Source organism: Colossoma macropomum, unplaced genomic scaffold (genome assembly GCF_904425465.1).
Source record: "Colossoma macropomum unplaced genomic scaffold, Colossoma_macropomum, whole genome shotgun sequence".
NCBI lineage: Eukaryota > Metazoa > Chordata > Actinopteri > Characiformes > Serrasalmidae > Colossoma > Colossoma macropomum.
The window spans coordinates 22,912,119-22,930,978 of record NW_023494790.1 but is presented as its reverse complement, the minus strand read 5'-3'; the positions used below and the strand labels follow the sequence as shown (position 1 = coordinate 22,930,978).

At 39.8% G+C, this 18,860-nt stretch overlaps 3 protein-coding genes across 7 annotated transcripts in view; 2 read left to right on the top strand and 1 right to left on the bottom strand.

The window, feature by feature from the left end:
• The window catches only part of slc38a10 (solute carrier family 38 member 10), a 28,673-nt gene extending 21,581 nt beyond the window's left edge, over nucleotides 1-7,092 (top strand). For 4 of the 5 annotated variants that reach the window (XM_036572600.1, XM_036572599.1, XM_036572602.1 and 1 more), the window contains 4 exons: nucleotides 130-240; nucleotides 2,295-2,315; nucleotides 2,855-3,019; nucleotides 3,196-7,092. In XM_036572600.1, the coding sequence (XP_036428493.1) occupies nucleotides 130-240; nucleotides 2,295-2,315; nucleotides 2,855-3,019; nucleotides 3,196-4,274 (1,376 nt within the window). In that variant the 3' untranslated portion in view covers nucleotides 4,275-7,092. The remainder of the gene's footprint in view (nucleotides 1-129; nucleotides 241-2,294; nucleotides 2,316-2,854; nucleotides 3,020-3,195) is intronic. The other variant, XM_036572601.1, reaches the window with a different exon arrangement.
• A 2,445-nt stretch (nucleotides 7,093-9,537) lies between these two features.
• ndufaf8 (NADH:ubiquinone oxidoreductase complex assembly factor 8) lies at nucleotides 9,538-11,047 on the bottom strand. Its single transcript, XM_036571715.1, has 3 exons — nucleotides 10,691-11,047; nucleotides 10,272-10,382; nucleotides 9,538-9,688 (listed from the first exon to the last, which is right to left on the bottom strand). The coding sequence occupies exons 1-3, from the start codon at nucleotides 10,769-10,771 to the stop codon at nucleotides 9,668-9,670; spliced, it is 213 nt and encodes a 70-aa protein (XP_036427608.1). The 5' UTR covers nucleotides 10,772-11,047; the 3' UTR covers nucleotides 9,538-9,667.
• A 452-nt stretch (nucleotides 11,048-11,499) lies between these two features.
• On the top strand, nucleotides 11,500-18,856 carry tepsin (TEPSIN adaptor related protein complex 4 accessory protein). Its single transcript, XM_036572592.1, has 13 exons — nucleotides 11,500-11,674; nucleotides 11,948-12,020; nucleotides 12,109-12,200; nucleotides 12,334-12,427; nucleotides 12,963-13,030; nucleotides 13,335-13,416; nucleotides 14,090-14,158; nucleotides 14,518-14,706; nucleotides 14,923-15,109; nucleotides 15,615-15,728; nucleotides 15,894-15,972; nucleotides 16,267-16,401; nucleotides 16,514-18,856. The coding sequence occupies exons 1-13, from the start codon at nucleotides 11,636-11,638 to the stop codon at nucleotides 17,090-17,092; spliced, it is 1,800 nt and encodes a 599-aa protein (XP_036428485.1). The 5' UTR covers nucleotides 11,500-11,635; the 3' UTR covers nucleotides 17,093-18,856.
• The last annotated feature ends 4 nt before the right edge of the window (nucleotides 18,857-18,860 follow it).

Below are 18,860 nucleotides of genomic sequence, written 5' to 3'. Positions count from 1 at the left end.
AAGTATTGTTGGTGTACATTCTTAGCAAGGACCTGGTATCTTATCCCGTACTATTTGTTCTGAAAAGGCTTAAGCACACTCAGGGTTTGAGATGAGCTTTTTGACCCCATTCACTGATTCACTGTACAGAGCCTGTGGCTGGGGTCCCTGTGCCTGAGGTGCATGATATGGCTCTTGATCAAGAGCATAAAGAGGAGAAGAGCCAGGATGGGAAGGATGGAGACGGAGACAAGATGGAGGGTAAGTGATTTTGTTATCCAGCTGAGAGTTTACTAAAGTCACAGAGATGTGGCCAAACCCTCAGTAATCTGTTTTCTATAATGCAGAACTATGCCTGAGAACAGAAAGCTAATGTAGCTTAGCGAGCTGGCGTTACTGCTGTTTATGTATAAAGTGGCTTCTGACTGTTAAGCCTAAGGCCATAAGTTGAAGTTTCTGTTTTCATAGTGTTTCATCAAAGCGTCAGTGGCAAAAAGTAGCTGTGTTGCTTTTCAGTGCATATGCTACCAACAAAAGCTGTCATTCTCTGTGCCTGTATTTTTATTTTTCCTCAGGGTGGGCATAGCTGTGTGTGTGTGTGAGTTGAGTGAGAGTGGGTAATTGCGTGTCTGAGTCTTCTTTTCCCATTCTCACATGACCTTATACAATAAAATTAGTCAGGACCCGCCAGAAAGAGGCCTTTGTGACTCAGGGAATGGAAGAAGATGTCTGTGTCTTGCCTTAAGATATTCTGACCCTGTTTACACTTGGCTGTTTCATGCGTCTTGAGAATCAGGATTATATTCAGATAGGGATTATCCACGTATGCAGGTGTAAAGTGCACCCAAGACACGTTTAAAACAGATTTAAACCTAATCACTCAATCCATTTCAGGAAGCTGCATTTTAGCCAGATGTTATACAAGTGTAATCCATCTCTCCAAGCCCCATTCGACAAACAAAATCCCTCCTTCAGCTGTTTTCAGGGAAAAAACACCCACGGACTGCTTTACTTCATTATTCAGTATCTGCATGGTCTGTGACAGGTGAGGAGTAATACAGAAGGCTAAACATATTCTAGTAAACGGTGGTGTAAATTAGGGCTGATAACGTGAGCAAAATTTGTAATTGTGAACATACTGATAAATATTGCAGCTACTGTTTTTTTATCCATGAAGAGGTCTGGCTTAAGGCTTGAACAAGAACAACTAGGAATTACACAGGCAATTGGTTGAAGTATATGAGCTGATTTGCATATTATGCACCATACACCAGTCAGATTTCAATCGGACTAACCGGAGGTGTATTTGATTACCAAGCATAAATGTGGTTACAGTCTTATCAGGTAACAGTGCAGATACAAGCCACTTGAAACGAACAAGTGTAAACAGCATTTCGTTTTTTTTTGGGGGGGGGGGGGGGGGGGGGTGTCTGTGTCTGTGCTTACACATTTGTGAGGGTGAGTGATTAATGAATTGTTTAGATTTAGATAGAAGTTAATCCACTTGCAAAAGAAACAGTAAAGTCTAAGAAAAATAAGTGAAAAAACATGAGTTTCCAAAACTGGAGGAAATTGGCCTTCTAACAACTGTGTAAGATCTGGTAGACCACGCAAACTATTACCATCAAATAAACAGCACTTAAAGTTTTTGTCTTTGTGAGAGAGGAGAAAAATCAAAGTCTTGCAGATCTGAAAAAATCAACAGGTGATCCTGTCTATCCTTTTTTTCTGGAAAAAACCCTGAAAAAAAGCTCCCAAAAGGAGTGTAAGCTTAAATGAAGGCTAAGGTGGACATACTAAATATGGAAAATGTGATATTATATTTAGGTGTTGAGGCTTCATTGTAATTTTCTGTTGAATGTTTTCTGCTTTTGTTACTGATGTTGAAAAATGAATAACTTGTACTCAATGGCTCTTTTGACTGGAAATCAAATAAATGAAGGGTGAACTCTGACTTTTTTCTTTTTAAAGAGAAAGAGTTTGAAAGTATTTGTGTAAGTATATAGTTAGAAGTTAAACTTGCACATCTTGCACTGCTGACTTGCTGTAACCTCCACTGGTCAGTAGGCCTTTCCTTCGTTTTTTTTGCTCTTCAAGCTTCAAACAATTTATGCTGTTTTTCTGAAGTCACTCCAAACTGACCATGCATCAGCATTTGGTTTATCATGATGAAATATCATGTAAAAACACAGTGAATCTTATTTCTCTTTTCTCTTGCTTGGCTTGTTTTTTTTATTATGGCACTCTTTGCTCTGTCTGTTTTTCTCTCTTTCTCTTGCCCCACTGCTCTGTTGTGCCACGGACTTCTGCCACAGTGATTAAAAAGATTGTTGCAGGTATGAGTCTCTCTTTCCTTCTAGCTTGCTGTTATCTTTCTCTTTGTCTCTTTTTCCTTTGATGTCTAACATACAGTCATGCTTTGACATTAACAGTCTACCTTAAGACCCCTGCTGTTAATAATGCTCGACTTCCTTCCACAATCTCCTTTCTTTTACTTCTCTGTAGTTTCTTGTGTAGGGTACTATGGATCTGGAGAATCCAAAATTACAAACATGTTGATGTGATTTTTAAATTGTTTTTCCATTTGTGGTAGAATCCCTGAATTCATTTGTCATGTTTTGACAGAATCCCAGATATCAACTGGTGTCCATTTTTGCAATGCAGATTTGCAAATTCCATAAAGATGATTTAGAGTGACAGACATGAACAACCTCAAGTTAACTGCACTCAACTTTAAATGCAGAGTGAAAATAATAATTGATTTTACCCAATGAATCAGCTCCAACTATCAAATCTGCTGTCTGCACTTCTAATGACTGATCATGTAAATGCTGGCCCCTGATAATTGGGATATTTTAAATGTCTCTTTCTGCAGAGGGGGTGCTCGACCATGCCGTGTTGCTGCAGGTGATCAAGGAGCAACAAGAGCAGCAGAAGAGGCTGCTGGACCAGCAGGAGAAACTTCTGGCTGTGATTGAGGAGCAACACAAAGAGATTCATCAGAAGAAGGAGGAAGAGGATGAACCCAAAGCTCCTGGAGGTCAGTCTGAAACCTAAAATACTGTTCAGTGCCAAAATTGTTATCGTTTTCATTCATTGTATTGAGCACCGCATCAGTTGAAACTTTAATGGTGTCAAAATATGTTATGAAATTTGAGCAATCCTGAGTATGTTTGTCTGGATCCGGTACAATAACCCATCATGTTCTGTGTTTAGCTGAGGCTGCAGCAGAAGTGGGTAAAGGTGTGCAGCAGCAGCCTGATCTAATGGAGGGAGCAGGGAAAGTGAAAGCTCCAGAACCAGGCTCAGAGCACCATCAGAAACTTGCACATGTCCAAGAACAGCAAGCTCCTGGTGGGAAAAATGCAGCAGAGGAGCTCGACAAACCTGCTCAACACAACCCAGCACAAGATGACGCTGTGGTGAATCAAAAGCAGGAGAAGCAACCTCCCCAAGGAGTGCACAATGTGGGTGTTGGAGAAGCACTGCCTGTAGATGGAGACTCGCAGAAAGAGCTGGGTGCGAGAGGGGTTCCACTGCGCCAACATGAGCCTGACCCTGCCAAAGATAAACTAGAAAAGCCCAAAGATGACCTGGAGCAGCTAAAGCCTGAAGATATTGCAGCAGAAGAGGAGAGAGTAAGACAGAGGCTTGCCCAGCTGGAAGCTGAGAAAGAGAGGATAGAGAAAGAAAGGCTGGAGAAGGAGAAGATTGAGAAGGAAGTGCAGGCCAGAGTGGAGAGAGAACGGAAGGAGAGGGAGAGACAAATGAAGCTGGCACAAGAGCAAGAGCTGGAACGTGCTCGCCAAGAGAGAGCGCAGTTAGAGAAAGAGAGACTGGAAGCAGAGAGACTACAGAAAGAGAAGGAGAAGACTGATAACGAGCTTGTAAAACTGGCTGAGAAGGAGCAGAAGATGCAAGAGCAGATGGAGAAATTGGCCCAGATGCAGCAGGTGATCGACGGTAAGCAAGATGCCAATCAGAATGAGGTCAAGGCTAAACAGGGACATGCGCCTGAACCTCTGAAGAAAGGGGGCAGGGACCTGAAGGAAAATTTAGTTCCTGAAGGACAAGAGCCTCAGAAAGATAAGAAGAGCAGAGAAGAGGGAGACACAGACCTGAGGAGGAGGCGCAGGGCGCTAGGGGCTGAGGAGAGAGGGGTGCCGGGACTCGAGCCCTTGCTGGAGCTGGGAGGGTCAGACCTCCATGCAGCACTAGAGGGTCAGCTGTTGGCTGGAGCTGTTGTCCAATCCCGCCAGATTAAACAGACTCCACAGAGCCAAAACACTGAATAGGAGGAATACAAATAATGTCTTAAGCACAGATACATGCACATGTAAACACACAGAGACTTCTTTGGTCCAGTTTTTTCCAGTTTTCGGACCCATTATATCTCTCCATCTTTGTCTCGTAGTAAAATACTTTTTTTCCCTCCAAAGATACAAATCTTTCATCAACAGTTCCCAGTGCAATATTAAAATGTATACAGTAAGTTAAACTTAGTTCAAGACTGAAAGGTATTGTCAGTGGAGCATGCCCACTAAAGGATTTACTCCACAGCCAGGCAGAGGTGGAACTTTCTTAGTAATTATACTTTTCAAGGGTTCTGTCTGTGCTTTACTTTAGTAGGTCTGCTTGTGTTAATTTAAAAGTGAAATCTGAATTTTTACTTACATTTACACACATTCTCTGATACACATTTTACAGAAAAAGAAAACAGCCCTACAATAATATTTTGCTCACTTACTCCAACATAAATGGACATACTGAGGATTCCTGTTTACGTGGACCTCAGAAGTCATGTCATCATTCTGCAGTCAGTGTCCTGCCCATATACGGTAGTTTTTCTCTATGGGACAAATCAATGGCATGTGCCCTTTGGTAAACAGTAATGTTCCTGACTCAGTACGTTTTGCCAAACATACATTTATCCTGTGAATGTCACTTGATCCTCTAAATTACAAGATCATTAAAGAGTCGAAAGATGACTATTACAACATCCAAACTAACACTGCTGTGCATTGAACTGACATCATGCATAAGACTGGCAACCTCTCAAAAAAATACCCCACACAACCATTAAGTGGGAGCTGTACATGAGACAAGAGGTATCAGGTTTTGAACATATTTCTTTACCACAAGATGCCTTGACTCAGTGTTCCTAATACAGGCATGACTCTGACTAGACAGAGGTCTATTATCTTTTGTGGAGTAACAAATCTGTGTTTTTCCAAAACAACATTTTTATGGTAAATGACACCAAGTGGGTATTTGTGTCAGGGCCTGTGTTTTGATACTTTTGACATTGCTGATTATATACCAGTTCTTGGTACTTGTATACTCTACGTTCATCCTAAATAATAACCTTGGGTCACATTGTCTTGAAGTTAAGAGACTTTGGATATGAAAGAGGAATGAATCACAGAGATATCCAGCAGCTTGGGGTCAGATGAGAGTCATAAACTAAGCATTTCAGCAAACCTTCTGATAAACATGCTTAGTTTTACATTTAGTGGTAGAGGGTCACTTTGACACATGAGAAATTTTAAGAACATCTACCACCATCTCAACTAGGCTTTGTAGCTGTCGGCAAAAGCATCCAGTACATATACACCTATGCTTTCTTCTGCTTCTGTGCAGCAGACGTTCTGCACTAGACTAAGTCATGTCCTAGAACAGCCCAGTGGTTGCGGGAACATTATTACACTCTTACTGTAAAGGTTGGGATGTATGTTCAGTAGTATATTCCATCCAGTTGCCTTTATTTCCTCCAAAGATTTGAATCCATCATTGTTGCATTATTTATATGAGGTCAGGACTTGTTACTTGTTACAAATGTATGTAAAACATTCTCTGAAGTGAGATATAACTGAGTGCTGGAGTTGACTGTTTATAATCCATATACATTTGATTACTGGACCTAACACTGTAAAAACACCTAAGTTGCCAGCTTTACCCTGTTTAAGTAAGTTGTTTTGTGGAGATGGTGAGCTTGCTTTGAACCTAAGAGTCATGTGAAAGGCAGTATTTGGAAGGCTGCAAAACAAAAAGTAAAGGGGTTTCCTCATATGCTGCCTCTTACAGCACTCCGTTCAATTGTGGCTCCAACATTATGGACATTAATGTGCACACAGATGAGGGCTTATAACTTTAAAGGAGATCAGCCTACATGAGGTGCCTGGGTCTTAATTACACAGCTTGAATAAAATTGTTTTCAAATGCTTGGAGCACTTTGCGAATGTTCCTTTAATAGAAGGTTATACAAACATAAATGTTACATTACAAAAAAATGTCAGTGAAGTTTTATGAAATTCTATTTTTGTAGACCTGAATGTTTTATAATTTATTTTTCTCCTTTTCAGGATGGCTGTGCTCAGTACAAATCAGCTTTCCCAACTGTCAGTAGTTATTTTGCTAGTTATAAATATTGTAATGTAAATGTCCAACAAATATAAAGCTAGTGTATCTTTATTCTTGCTGAACAGAGTTTGTCATTTGATGTTTAAGTTTGTTTCTTATTACAAAATGTATTTTTTCCTGTGTTGGTGTTTTTTGTTCACAAGACCTGAAAGATACTGTGAGGACTTTTTTTCTATAGGCAGAGGTTGAAATTGGACCATTTTAACAAATACAATTTCCATTTTGTTTGGGTTTAATCAGAAGTGCTCAAAAAGTGTGCAGTATATTTCATGGTCTGGTTCTACATTCCTTGTTCTTATCTACAAATGTTTCATGTTCCCAGTGCCTTGTGGGTCTGTCACACCCACACTGAGTGTTCTTGCTCCTCCAGGCTATGCCTCCTATAACTTGTGGTTTTATTCCTTCACTGAGTGTACTCTGAGTGACCCCAGTGTGATTTAAATGCGAGTATTTTTGTTTAGTCTGCTTCAGTCACTCTGTTTTAACTCTTCTACCCGTTGTCTATTTATCAAACCTGATCTTTTAGATACCTGCAGGAGTTTTGATAAGGACAGCATGTGTTTGGATGCTCGACTAAGCAAGACTTTTGTTTTGTGGAGGATATAAATGACATTTTTCACTCAAGCAACCTTCGAGTGGAAATATTGTTTACCACATCCCACGTGTTTCAGGAATAAAGTTCTGTGTAAATAACTCATGCTTGGAGTTCTTAATCATATACTCTACATGTATTATAATGCTGCCTTCAACTGAATAGCAAAACTAGAGAAATGTAATTGCTTTTCTCTGAATTGTTTGCTGAAAATCTTAAATGTGTTAATTTCATTCTTAAGAAAAAAGTTATGAAAAATTGCTATTCTTCAAATAACTTCTTAAGAACTCTATTTTCTTAAGAATAATTCTAAGAACAAGTGGTATTATTGAAAACATTGTTCTTAAATGTGATCTCAACCTTACAATAGACTATCGTATTTTGCAGGAATGATTTTTTTCCTCTAGTTCGTTTGCTATATTTTAAACATGCAGTTTGATGTATTTCCTTCATTTTGCTGCTCTGAGTGGATTAAATAATGGAAATAACAGTTAAAAGAATTAACAATGTATTTCGCTGCATTTATGTTAAGCTGTAAAATGCACCATAGAATGCATAAGTAAATGAAGATTTTCCTAAGAAAATCTTAAGGAACTGATTATCCTAAGAGAATATTTGAGAACATTTTTTTCAAGAATTGCACTTAGGAACATTCCTACAAACTTCTTAGTGTTTGTCTCAAGAACCTTCACAAGTTTTTTCTTAAGAAAGCGTTTGTGAATCCGGCCCCAGATTACTGTAGCAATTCCCCCCTCAACAAATGTTACACAGTACTAAAATCATGCAAGTCACCCATCCAATTATTTGTAGGTTTTCCTTTGAAACATAACTCTGAAGTATATTGATTCAAAGGATGTGTACTGGAACAAACTCACTGTCCAAGAATCATTCTTTAGTGTCCTAACATTATCTGTACACACTTAAAAAAAGATGGTTCTTCAAGGGTTCTTTAGTAATGAAAATAGTTCTACATAGAACCATGATCACTCAAAGATCCCTTCGGACGATTAAGAGTTCTTTGCATCGTGAAAGCGTTCTTCAGATTGACAAAGAATGTGTTGTAGATGGTTCTATATAGAACCTTCTTGAACACTCAAAGAACCCTTTGCATGATGTGCTATAGATGGTTCTATATAGAACCTTTTTGAAAAGGGTTCTTCTATTGTTACTGTCAAACCTGTAACAATAGAACCCTTTTCAAAAAGGTTCTATATAGAACCATCTACAGCACATCATGCAAAGGGTTCTTTGAGTGTTCACGGTTCTATATAGAACCATTTTCTTTACTAAAAAACCCTTGAAGAACCATTTTTAAGAGTGTCGAGTTAGATCTTAGATAACTGCAGTACAACAAATATTAGAATCTAGGCAAGTAAATGTAAAAAAGTTAAATGATAACAGTATTTGTGTGTGTAACTTGTTTGCAGACAATTACAAAAACAAATTTACCAAAACAGCGTTTTACATGTAACATCACTGCTGTTGTGGAGTTTGGCTAAAACAGTATGAAAGGTTTTTGAACTCTGATAATCGCGCATTAATAATCAAGACTGTAGCAATACATTATTGCCAAGTGCAGCATATACTCAAAGAAATTCAAAAGTTCCCATCTAACATTAAGGCTAAAGGCCAGGTTTGGCAGAACACAAGCACTTACACAGGGCCAGACTCTTTTAATTAACACCTTGTACACCACTGAAAATATGTGATTCACCACCACATGAAGACAAGCCTCAAACAGTGATTCAGCCAGAGCAGAGTGAGGTTAGGTAGAATTTCCATAACATGTTTTTCTATAGATTAAGCAGAGTTTAGCCCAATTCCTGGCTGCAAATGTTTATATACTCAAGCCTGTTGCCCATTCTCTAATTGGCTGTTTGGACTGTATGTTGATCCCAAGTCATTACTGACTTGCCTTTATGGTCACTCCATCAATTAACATCTGGCTAACAAGGGTGTGAGTTCTCCAGCAGGGCGTCAATAATACTGCTGCAGCTTGCATTACCATATGTGGCAAGCTGGAGCACATAAGCTTTTGGGGTGCCAGTGACATGAAACCCATGGCAAAACATTAATCAGCTAGCCTTTTTATGTCCATCTCTTGTTCTGACTAGGCTAGGACCAGTTCTTCAAAGCTTTGTCTTTTAATGTATGCATTAAAAACAGATCCAAGTGCAGCAATTAAGGCTAGACTGTGCCACCCTTAGAGCCGTAACACACCTCATCACTCATCCTGCCTGTTTCGGCCCCTACATCCATCTAGCTACGCCCACCGCCCCTCAGTGTAAAACCAATGAACAGTCTGGTTATGGTTAGTTCAATTCTTTCATCCGTTTCATGGCCTAATCTATTAAATTAAAAAGTATGACTGTCAGATTTTCTCATCCATAATTTACTGTGGCTGAGCAGAAACTCATCATGCAGTCAACCTCATGACAAAATTATTTCTCATGTTCACCAAAAAAGATGTGCCATACAAATAGTTTATTTTTTTGCAGTAAGACAATATAAACATAAGTTAAACAAACATTCATTTTCTATTTAAGTATAAAATATACAATGTCTGTTGATTTTGCTGAAAAAAAAAAAAAAGTCCCATAACAGAAACTGGTCATATCTATACAGCCTACATTAGTGTATATATACACTATACAGAGTAAGGCTGCAGTTCTCCCTTTACTTCAGACCCCGCTTTGCCTGCAAAGACAAGTGAATAATCAGACATTTAGTTAATTATTACTTGTAAGAAATTAAGTTAGAGCTCCTAATTCAGCTCAAAGTTAATTATGTTTGGAATACGAATGACAAGAATACAGTTTTGATGGTATGTTGGAAAACACCACCCACTAATGAGGGAAAACTCTTTTAGGGGCATACTTTTATACTTGTATTTTTATCCTTAATGTGAATTTATTACAATACAATTACAGACTGCAGTCCATCTGTTTCTCCAGCAGCACTGCTGTGTCTGATCCACCTTAACCAGCGCAACACACGCTAACAGGCCACCACCACGTAAGTGTCATTGCAGTACTGAGAATGATCCACTACCCAAATGATACCTGCTCTGTGGTGGCCCTGACCGTTGAAGAACAGGGGGAAAAGCTAACAAAGTATGAATAGAAACAGATGGAGCACAGACTGTAATTGTAGAACTACAAAGAGCTGATAAAATGGACAATGAGTGTAGAAATAACGAGGTGGTTTTAATGCTATGGCTGATCGGTGTAAATAATGTTTTAGAGCTATTTCACTGCAGAGTTCAGTAGCTATTACTCACAGCAGAGACAAAGCAGGCCTTCAGTGCTTCAAACTCTTTTACACACAAATCCTTCTTCAGCTCCTGCTTGCCTGTAGTCGTGGCGACCACACATTTGCCATAAGCCGCTGCCTACAGAACAAAACACACCACAGTTTACTGTGGAACAGTTCTCTGGCTTAACCATAAGAAACTGCAGTCAGCCTCTTATTTGAATTATCCCGTTCCACCTTAAAACGGCGCGGCAGTTACACTCTGGCGCCTCGTGCGCCAGAACGTAACCGCGGCACTACTTAAGGTGGAACGGGAAAATCCGAACAAGAAGCTGCAGAATAGGAATCCAGCGTCAGCCTCGTCTTAACAAACACCCATATGTTTCTTCATTAACTGTTATGAGCTAGACAGACAGCTAGTTGAGTCTCGTTTTTTTCTCGAAATACCTCTGTGGAGCAGTGGGCAAGCAAGTCGGGGAACCGCCTCATCCTCTCTCGGCTACGAGTCCAAACGTTTGTCCCTGACATGACTGCACAGCCTCAACTCTCACCACAACTCAATGTTATTACCTGACGTTAGCTTACTTGCTAACGTCTAGCCGTAGATAGATGACGAGAATGAGAAAGTAAAATTATGTTCCAACCAACATTTCACCGCTGACGAGCGATAGGGCTTTAAATGTCCACAGGCCTCACTGCTGTGACATCCAGTTTAAAACTGTGAATCATCTGAAAGTTTGTTAAACACAAATCACTCGCCACAAACTAAAGCACGCCAGCCATCACCTCGGAGTGACCGCTGTTCAGGTCTGATCAGTGATTGGTCGAGCCTGCGTGTGCTCCGCCCATACAGTTCAATTCTATTCGCTCATTCGTTGTCGATGATATTTCCGTCAAAGCGACGGACCAATAAAACGCGCAGAACGAGTGTAGTGAAGAATTTGACTTATGTGACGGTGGCTCAATCTACTCAAACGATTCCTTCGAACTGCTTGTTTCACTGAACTGAGTGTCCGAGTCAACCGTTCGTTTTCATACCAAGATAGTGGTTGCGAAGATCAGTCCAGCCAGGGCTATTTTTATTTTTTTCTTCTCCGCATACAACCTGACATCATACACACTGTATACATACCAGAAGGAAGAAGCCTACAGAGAGAAAATGTAAGCAAACCCAAAGACGCTCTTCCTAAAGCACTACGATGTTAGCTAAGTTGTTTTAACTATTGCCATTTAAATTGCAGTTTAGTTGTAAGTCGGTTCGCGATTTGCTGAAGAGTCGGTTCAAAGGAGCGATTCATTGAGGAGTCGGTACATCAGTAAGTGCACGGTCATCCGCCCAGTCACGTTCAGCAATGGTACACAGAGCAGCGGCCTCATCCACAGCGGTACGAGATGGCTACGTTAATGGAACGACTGGCTTTCCTTCAGAAAGTAGGTATCATTCATGTCATCCGTGTAGAAAGGCAGCTGAGCCCTTGGCCGTTTGAATTTTACCTTAAAATGTCCATGGTGTGTTTAGCCGCAGCTAACTGGCTAGTAAGCTAACGTTAGCAAACTCCCTTGCATGAAACATAAACATCTATTCAGCTCGTCGAGATTTCAGGTTTATTTAGTTAGCTGTACACCCTGATCTGCCTCCTGAATGGAGGTGGATCCAGAGAGTTTTTTGCTAACTGCCAGCTCTGGCCTTTTCTGACTGTTCAGGTGCCGACACTTATGAAGGCGACTGCAGATGACGAAGCGCCCTGCCCCGGATACCTCTTTGAAGAAATTAACAGTATCCATTTTCCAGCAGTTTGACACTAATGTCTAGAGATTACGAAAACTGTTGTCAGTCAAAGTCCTTAATGTACATAAAATCCCAGAAATTTCACACGAGTCGGTGGGCTGCTGTCAGTGTCTTCTTGAATACCTCCTGGAGCGTTTGCAGGTGGAGTCCTGTCATGTGAAACTGAAGGTGAATGAAACTGGGTGTACCTCATGCTTATGTCCCATACACATCCTGTGATATAGAAGTGATGAAAGATTATGTAAGTTGTTCTATTTCTTTAAGTTACCTTGATATTCAAGCTCTCTAATCTCTGTCCAAGGTTCTGAAGATCCTCCTGCATCTATGTGGCCACGGTCCTCCTCACTTTCTCACAGAGCTGAGGCGAAATGCTACGTTTATCCAAGAAGTAACAGGTAAGGAGCTTGTAAATGCATCTAACCTCACAGCATCAGGAAAAAGAGAACGAACTGTTGTCCCAAATCTCTAAATCCAGATGTGCAGTAGAAGGATGTACATGTAATGTTCCTTTGAGTAAAAATAATGCTGTTTACATATGGGCAAGATAGAAATAATGACATTTCCAAGAAACAGTTTAAGCAGTACAAAAGTATCTGGTCAAAAAACCTCTTAATGTACTAAGTCTGTCCAGCATCTGTCAGCATTGGAACTGAAGTTTGATGCAGTCTCACTCTACAGTGCTAAAGGTCAGATATCGATTGTTTGACCAGTTGCAAAACTGTTACCAGTTGCAAAGATAACATAATGAAAGCTGTTTCATTATGTTATATTGTACAATATAACATAATGAAATGAAATATAAAAAGCAGTAACTAAATGTTAATGACTAAAATGCAAATATACTTGATTAAAAATAAAAGTATTATCATTTGAAATTTTTTTTTCAGTTTATAAATGCAGGCATAAGGATGGTGTTTATGTCTCTCTCAGTTTACAGTGGTCCCCCAGACCCCATTCATGGCAACGCACCTTTTCAAAGAGTCCGTGTCTCAGCGCAGGTGAGAAATAAGCTCTGTTTTAGCTGTTGAGAGAGGTGGGCAAATCTGCATGTTTTCTTTTACAAATATCTGATTTTTTAAATAATCATGTCCTTATAATTGCAACAGGGGGAAAATCACATCAACTGGGGCTATTTCTAATGTCCCCAGCTGCTTACTGTGTCCACATAATGTGTTCATCAAACTCCATTCCGAACTTATGTTTATCTTGTTTAGCCTAAATAGTCTTTGTGTGAGATTACATAGGATTGAATGGAAATGTTTCTTGCCTATTTGTAAGTGGTTTAAAATTCCTTCTATACAGGAACTGGCCAGTGTGCTGTTCAATGATACATTGTCTGCAAACACTGGACTCTCTCCATGCAAAGCAGCAACTCCAAGCTTGGGTAAGAAAGTGCTCATGATGTGAATCATTGCTGATTTGCCCCTTTCTTGTCCAGTGGTTACAGTTAAAACAAACAGTATGTTTTGTGCACATACGGTACGTTTCATTTAAAAAATAAAGAAGAAGTTGCCATGATTCTTGATGAAAAGTGAATTGCTCATGGTCTGTGCATGTCTGTTTGTTCATGCACTTTCCTCATCATTGACACCTGACTATTTATTTACTGATGAATTTGTCCATTTGACTTTTTAAACTGTGATGACCTGTATGTTGGCCCACACTTCAGTTCCTCACTCTTATAATACAGAACTCGTATGTTAATTGTATAGTAGTGTCCAAGTAAATCATAGTAGTTACTGAAGAATAACTACTATGAATAATAAGCCTGCCATTTTAAGGGGTTAATATTACACCTCAATGCTATTTTATTTAGTAATTACATGACATTTTTATTCTTTAAATGATAAATTATTCTTAAGGTATAGCAGTGAGGAATGGGAATCTTTGACGTGTCAGCAGCACCTAAGCATTTTTGTTAAACAAAAAGGAACATTTGATTGTTTTGGTGCGATTGTTCATTTAAGGACTGGCTATCTCATTAACTGCAGTTCAAATAAAGACTTCTGATCTGTCATTTTCCATAATTTCATCTAGTAATGCATTCTGTTTGTCAGGAATGGGATCAGAGTCTCTCAGGTCAGGAATGCAGGGGTTTGGAAACAGCCCTGGGAGGAAACCATCCAGTAAGAGACAGTAATCTTGCTCATTTTTACATGCTCAAGATTGTGGAGCTGACCACTGTGTCCTTTTGCAGCAGCTGTTTCTGATGAATGTGTTTAAATACAGTTGATTTTGTAAGTGATAATAAGTTAACACTTATTTATTTTCTCATGTTAACATATTGGGAAGAGATAAAATCTAAATAAAAATGTGTCTAACTTTTGCACAGGCCATGTTTTGTGTTTTATTTTTTTCCAATAGGCTACATTCAGCAAATAAACATTAACTGGGCATTAAATGTTACATGTCACTTGACCAAGTGTCCCCAAGCTTTTGCATACTTCTTTTACTTTATACAGCATCTTTGCTTTCTCTTCCCAAGACAGAGCAACTCTTTTGGATAAGATTCAGAAGGCTGCAGAAGTGGTTGCCAGTGCTGTCCTTCCACCCACAGAGCAGCCTGGTATTCGTCTCCATGACAACCTCTACCGGGCTGTGGTTGCGCCCTCTGCTGCTGTGGAGGTGGCAGTGCCAGCATGTGCTTACAACGTTTCCTCACACAGCCACAAAGGTAAGCTAGATGTACAAGCCCTCTACATGACAGGTTAAGCCAACCCATTGATTCTCTGGCTGTGGTAACAAACTCGAACAGTGCAAACCTGTGTAAAAGATATCTGCTTTGCTACTTTAATTATTTTAAAATATATAAGTAATTAATGTTCTGTGTTCAGAGTTGTGTTAATAATAATAATAAGAAGAATAATCCCTTAGCTTTAGCTTTTCTCAGCCTCTCACAGGTGCCCTGGGCAGGCCGGTGGTGGCTGGGAGGAGACCAGCAGTGGCCACAGCTCCTCTCACAACTCCTCTCTTGAGATTGAGCCACTAAGCCACACTTCCAGGGGGAACAGCAGCAAATCTGGTGAGACAGGCAGCCACTCGGGGGCCAGCCGAGAGAGTGGAGAGTTGTCAGAACGGTAAAGATCCTGATTAGACTATAATTGTAGGGTTCTGTAAATAGAGAGTCTTTAGTGATACTTACCGGCTCAAACACCTGGATTCATGAAAGCAAGGTCAATGTGAATAGGGGAGGAATTTCAGTGTGAACATTATCACATAGGCAGTTATTTGCAATGTACTTTGAATTAATATTTTGCCTAAAAAGTTAATAAATATTGCTAATAGATTAAATCTAGCCAGAGCTTTAATTTAACAGTGAAATCATGCAAATTCTTTAATCAGTAGTCATGTTACCATTCTTGGATAGTTTTCCTTAATTGCTCATTTCTGTAATTACCATAAAGAGTTGAAGGAATACTGAAAACATTTCCCTTTCAAATACATGTAATACACCTTGATGACATTTAAATAAAACATTCTTAGCTCTGTTTTCAGGTTACAGTTATCTCAGACTTAATTAGTCACATTCAGAAGCCTCTCAGATGAGTACAGTACTCACTTTTTTACCCTTTTTTTTCTCAGTGTGGAGGCTATGCAGTTGGGAGATTGTGGCCAGGAGATGGCGCTAATCAGCAATCTGACTAACGGTTCCAAAATCTTCCTGTCTAGAGATGAAAGCCAGCATTTCATCAAAGAGTAAGCAGCTGTGTTAGAACCGTTTGGAACGTAGTAGATAATTAGGGGCTGAGAATTGTGTAATTACTGCAATGCTACAATGTATGACACAGTTATGAAAGGTTATTTAGTATTTTTCTGGTGGTCAGCGAAGTTCCTTTAATTAGTGTCTTTCTCCCTTCGCAGGTGTTCTATTTTAAACTGTGAGGTTGTGGTGGAGCTTCTCTCTCAAAAACTGAAGGACTCCACTCAGACTGTCCAGATGGTACAGCTCTTCTTATTACTCCTGTTCAATAGATCTGACATGTATGACAGTATTGTCTCATAGCACACCATCTTGTACTACAGGGGTTTCCAGCTCTGGTCCTGGAGGGCCTTTGTCCAATACGTTTTGTGATTTCCCTGCTCAAAAACAACTGGTTTAACTTTAGGCGGTTTAATAGCTGCATTTGAGCAATGAGATCTGAGCTGGTCTGTGACCCCATTCTACTGTATGTGACTGCCAGTTCGGATGTTGTTGGAAAAAGCAACTGTGATCACTTCTATCTTTTCTCTACAGAGGGCACTATGTGGCCTTGCCTGCCTGATGTCTACAGATCTTCTCTCTCTGGACCAGATCTTCTGTGTCACACACAAGCCCCTAGCCCAGCTGAGCGAGGGAGCAGCAGGACCTGTAGCAAACAAAGCAACCAAGGTACTGTAAAGTATACACAAGGGAGTATGTGTCTTTGTGTCTTCAGTGACAGCTGTTTACAGTCAAGCATGACAATAAAATTGAGATGTGGATGTTTTGTGTCTTCCAATAGCTCCTTAGGCAGTTTGAAGCTCTACTGGGCAGTCCAACGCCAGTGACAAAGAGTGACATTATGGTCTGTCCAGAATCATCCAGCCCTTCACTCTCAGGGCAGCCATTAGATTCCACCCTCGCCAGCCCCCTTCTGCCAACACCATTGGATGCTGTAGCACCATCAGGCATTTCATCCACACATTGCCCACAGGCTCTCTCTTCTAGACTTGGCCTGGAGCAAGAGAAGGCTGATAGTGTTGCTGAAGAATCTGCTCATGGAGCACAGTTAGAGGAAAAAGCAGAGAACCAGCAGGCTATTCATGAGGACAGGGACAGACCCAGAGAGCCTTGTGAGGCCCCCGAGCCCCTCAGACACCATCCCACACTGTCACTGTTTAGTGGCATGGAGCTGGTAAACAGAGGGAAACCCGTGTGTCTGGTTGAGCCTGTTCCTGTGGAACAAGATAGCCAGACAGGGGCAGAAGGCTATACGGACTTGGCTGTGAAGAGAAGGACAGAAAAATCTTCAGATTCCTCTAGCAGTGAACTCCAGCACAGCACTGGACAAGTATCTGCCTTCTCCTTCCTCAACCTCTGAGCGTCTGACAGAAGAACACCATGATAAAGGGTGCAATATTATTTAATGACATGAACCTAAACAAAACCTCTGAATTCCAAACACCTCAATTCTCTAGAACCCAGCCTACAGTGGTAGTTTTTTTTTGTTCTTCTTTCACAGTGGTCCCATCACTAATTCTGAAAAAATGTAAATGAACAAGCTTGCAATTTCCAGAAAGTGCACCAGAGACATTAGTGCATGTTGGGTGCAAAAATGCAATTAACACTTACTTACACTCTTTATGTGTATTTGAATGCTGCTGTGGTTTACAACCAGGGACTGAGCTTGACAAGAGTATAATGATTCTGTTTACAGTTTGACATCAGAATTATGTAGTACATTGTCCAAATTACAAAGTTTTCACATGGAGACATAATGCTGTCCTACAAATTACACATACACCCAGAAATTCTGTTTTGGCCATTTGCAGAACAATAAGAGTTAAAAAAGCAGAACAGCTGGAAAATTTCACTGCCTGGAGTTGCTAATCTACATCTACAGCTAATCTACCTGACTTCAGAATCCTGTTACTTAACTGTGGTGCAGTGTATGTGGTTGAAGTGTTCAGAAGGTCTCATGTGTGCTGCGAGTTCTGCCCTAATTAGCCCAGGTTTGCTTCATAACTTTCCTGGGATTATATGAAAAGTTCTAAATCATCCATATTTCTCCAGCACATGAAGAAAGGCATTGGTTTAAAGGTGTCTTTATACACTTTGGTGCAGTTGTACACCCAATTCCTCACATCACTGTCTGGTCTCTTCGTGTATTAATTATGAACAAAAACTAATTAAGTACTTGAGTGTTTTACTTTGAAGGCTAAGACAGAGATACCTCAGGATTCATATAATTAGTGTTACGTTTGGATTTTGCACTATGGAGTTAATCTTCAGAAGCACCTGTGTCTTCCAATCTTATATGATCAAATAACAAACACAAGCATTAACACTTTTAAAGGGAATTCCACTGATTTCTTTAAACATCTTCATAACTAAATAGTAAAGATATACAGAGTCTGTCAGAGAGGTTTGATATGAAACTTAGCGAGAACTGCTCACAGCAGTGGTGATATGAACCAGATGTCCGCTATTGTGAATATGCTGCCTGATGGCTGACATTGTTTTACAGTAGTTTTGAGAACTTTTTGAGAAGCTTAATCAACATTCAGAAGATGTAGGTTCACTGGTCGTTTTTGGATATTAAATAAAATGGCTATATTTTTGTTGTAGACTTCCACTATAACAAAACCAGAGCCAGCACGTTTCTCTACAATGCAGCTGTTCACATTAAACCACTCTGAATAACTTTGTTTACATCTCAGCAATTGACTTACGCAGAAATTTGAAAAATGGATGGAATTCACTTTAAGCATTTACAGTATAGATGTGGGTTTTTGTTTGTTGATTTATTTATTTATTTTTTTTTTGTGGCACCAAATCTCAGGGCTTGTATTCACAAAGATTCTAAGAAAGTGCTGATTTAGGATCAGGTTCCTCTTTTATTTACTATGACTTTACTGACAGGAATAGATCCTAGATCAGTGCTCCTACTTTGAAAAGCTTCATGAAAACTGGTCCTGAAGTATTAGTTAACTACGTATGTCTTTGCAAATTATGCCATTTAGTTGATTAAACATTTGTATGTCATGGATGTGTGACAAAAGCCATGTAACAACAAATGCAGGTTCTAACAGAATATCTGCTCTATTACTCCAATTTCTGCATTTTATGTATGGATCTACAAACCAACA

Coding starts and splice junctions, on each gene's coding strand:
- ndufaf8 (XM_036571715.1), bottom strand. CDS start 10,771: ATGTCAGGGACAAACGTTTGGACTCGTAGCCGAGAGAGGATGAGGCGG. Junction 10,383..10,690: donor TTGCCCACTGCTCCACAGAG/GTATTTCGAGAA, acceptor TTTGTTCTGTAG/GCAGCGGCTTATGGCAAATG. Junction 9,689..10,271: donor AGGCCTGCTTTGTCTCTGCT/GTGAGTAATAGC, acceptor TTGTCTTTGCAG/GCAAAGCGGGGTCTGAAGTA.
- tepsin (XM_036572592.1), top strand. CDS start 11,636: ATGGCTACGTTAATGGAACGACTGGCTTTCCTTCAGAAA. Junction 11,675..11,947: donor GACTGGCTTTCCTTCAGAAA/GTAGGTATCATT, acceptor CTGACTGTTCAG/GTGCCGACACTTATGAAGGC. Junction 13,031..13,334: donor GAGTCCGTGTCTCAGCGCAG/GTGAGAAATAAG, acceptor CCTTCTATACAG/GAACTGGCCAGTGTGCTGTT.